General features: G+C 35.9%; 1 protein-coding gene across 1 annotated transcript; it reads left to right on the forward strand.

Annotated features, from left to right (window-relative positions):
- lyz (lysozyme) lies at nucleotides 1–2,237 on the forward strand. Its single transcript, XM_056450574.1, has 4 exons — nucleotides 1–190; nucleotides 294–449; nucleotides 1,825–1,900; nucleotides 2,048–2,237. The coding sequence occupies exons 1-4, from the start codon at nucleotides 55–57 to the stop codon at nucleotides 2,133–2,135; spliced, it is 456 nt and encodes a 151-aa protein (XP_056306549.1). The 5' UTR covers nucleotides 1–54; the 3' UTR covers nucleotides 2,136–2,237.
- The last annotated feature ends 215 nt before the right edge of the window (nucleotides 2,238–2,452 follow it).

Raw genomic sequence — 2,452 nt, forward strand, 5'->3', positions numbered from 1 at the left:
CTCCACCATACACCTCCACTGGTCTTGATTAAAGCAGATATCAGCAGTGATACAATGAGGCTGGCAGTGGTGTTTTTGTGTCTGGCGTGGTTGTCCTTGTGTGAAAGCAAGACACTGGGACGCTGTGATGTTTTCAAGATCTTCAAGAATGAAGGGCTTGACGGATTTGAGGGATTCTCCATTGGCAACTGTGAGCTTTATTTTTATTCTCATTACGAATATGCGGGGTTTGGCCATTTTGTTACTGTATTAGCTAATGATAAATATGTTGTCTCTGATATGAATTTGAACAGATGTGTGCACGGCCTACTGGGAAAGCAGGTTTAAGACCCACCGAGTGCGTTCAGCTGATACAGGGAAGGACTACGGAATCTTCCAGATTAACAGCTTCAAATGGTGTGATGACGGGACTCCTGGTGGGAAGAACTTGTGCAAAGTGGCCTGTTCAGGTATGGTATTCTTTTATATGGTTTAAATCAGGGGTGCCCAAACTTGGTCCTAGAGGGCCGGTGTCCTGCATAGTTTAGCTCCACTGCTTCAACACACCTGCCTGGAAGATTGTAGTGTACCTAGAAAGAGCTTAATTAGCTGCTTCAGGTGTGTTTAATTGGAGTTGGAACTAAAATATGTAGCACACCGGCACTCCAGAACCGAGTTTGAGCACCCCTGGCCTGAAAACTTCAACATTGGAAGCAAATTTCAGAAAACGGTTATAAATAAGTACAGTAGCTCATTTAATTGAACTTAAAATATGAAAGAAGAAAAATGTAAATAGTATAGTTCAAAATTGCTTGTAAACTTCTCAAATAATTACAAATAAACAGAAAGAAACGCATTTGAATAAAATACCCTGAAAGATGTTTTCAAAACCATAGTTGAGACAAAATGCATTAAAGACAATGCAAAAAAAAGCATAATTGTATCAGATATTTCTGTCGTACTAAATACTGTTTGGGTATGGTTTTTCTTTCAGCTGTAGTAAGAATATAAATTAGAATAAGGGAAAACGTGCATTTAAAATAGTAAATGGTAATTTTTTTAAAAATCAGAATGATTTTAATCTCATAATTTTGACTTGATTTCTCTCTTACAATTGTGAGTTTATGTCTTGCAGACTAACAAAAAAAGTCTGAATATTGTAAGATATATACCAACACGATATCACGACAATTCGTAACTTTTTGATTTAGTGGCTAACTTAATTAATTCGTACAATCTCATTCGTGCAATTTATTATGATTTGCTCATCCCCCATTGGCGGTTGGGTTTAGAGGTGGGGTTTGGTGCCACACCTCCTTTTTAAAATCGTACATTCTCGTATGACTGAAATCGTATGAATTAGCCACTAAACTGAAAAAACATAAAATAGTTACGTTTCCTCGTGAAATCAGGCCGCATGTACAGAAAAAGAAGAATTGCAAAGAGTAAAGGTCGTGAGAAAGTCCCCGCCCAAGTTTATTAATACTTTTATTATTAAGTTCATATATTTTGTACATATATCTGAACATGCTACAAAATCTGTCAATCAAAATTCAAATTATTTAACATAATACAAGAAATATGCTAGTATATTAAGAGAGAATAAAAATCGTTGAATACAAAATTTCTTCTACATGAATAAAAAAATGTGTTTATCTATTTTATATATAAGTAAATGGCAGTTATGTAAACATGCTACTTATTTTGAGCAGCATTTGAGGTGAATGTGAATGTTTATAATGTATTGCTTGTGTTGTGTTATGCTGACTTTTTGACCCTTTTCTTTATTGATTGTAAAACTTTCCTATAACACTTCTAACTCTAAAAATCAATCCCATCTGCTAGATTTGCTTAACGATGACCTAAAAGCTTCAGTTGAGTGTGCAAAGCTGATTGTGAAAATGGACGGGCTGAAATCATGGCAAGTATTCATCCCTGGGCACAAAATGACAAAGCCTGTTTGTCACATTAACAGAGATTTTGCCTCAATCTCTGCTTATCATTGTATGTGAGTATTGATTAGTGACGTGTTTTTAACATAATGATGTTGATCTTTTTGCGTCTGCAGGGAAACCTGGGATTCTTACTGTAATGGCCGTAAGATGTCCCGCTGGGTAAAAGGCTGTGAGCAGCGCAAACAAAGCCTCCGAGCCTGATTACCTACAGTCATTATGTGCTAATGCATGTAAAAACATTTTAAACAGGCATTGTCATCATTAATGTTTGAGATGAATATTAAAGCATCTTCCTAAATTGTACATATGCGTGCGTCTCTTTCTTTTGGTTACAGTGTGAGTAATAGCTTGTTTGATAATACTAGACGGCAGTGGTGGGCTTTTGTTTAAATAGCTTTTGTTAAAAGTGAAATAATCTTTCACTGAAAACACATATTGATCGTCCACCGCTCTGAATATTAGATGTGTCTACGCTGTGCTCATGTCTCTTACATTTAAATGTCAGGTGAATTAAAAAT

The sequence above is a fragment of the Danio aesculapii genome, chromosome 24 (genome assembly GCF_903798145.1).
Source record: "Danio aesculapii chromosome 24, fDanAes4.1, whole genome shotgun sequence".
Classification (NCBI taxonomy): domain Eukaryota; kingdom Metazoa; phylum Chordata; class Actinopteri; order Cypriniformes; family Danionidae; genus Danio; species Danio aesculapii.

What these genes read in the sequence shown, in the direction of transcription:
- lyz (XM_056450574.1), top strand. Translation starts at nt 55, where the DNA reads ATGAGGCTGGCAGTGGTGTTTTTGTGTCTGGCGTGGTTGTCCTTGTGT. An exon ending in GGGATTCTCCATTGGCAACT is followed by an intron (nt 191 to 293) that starts GTGAGCTTTATT and finishes GAATTTGAACAG; the next exon opens with ATGTGTGCACGGCCTACTGG. An exon ending in ATGGACGGGCTGAAATCATG is followed by an intron (nt 1,901 to 2,047) that starts GCAAGTATTCAT and finishes TTGCGTCTGCAG; the next exon opens with GGAAACCTGGGATTCTTACT.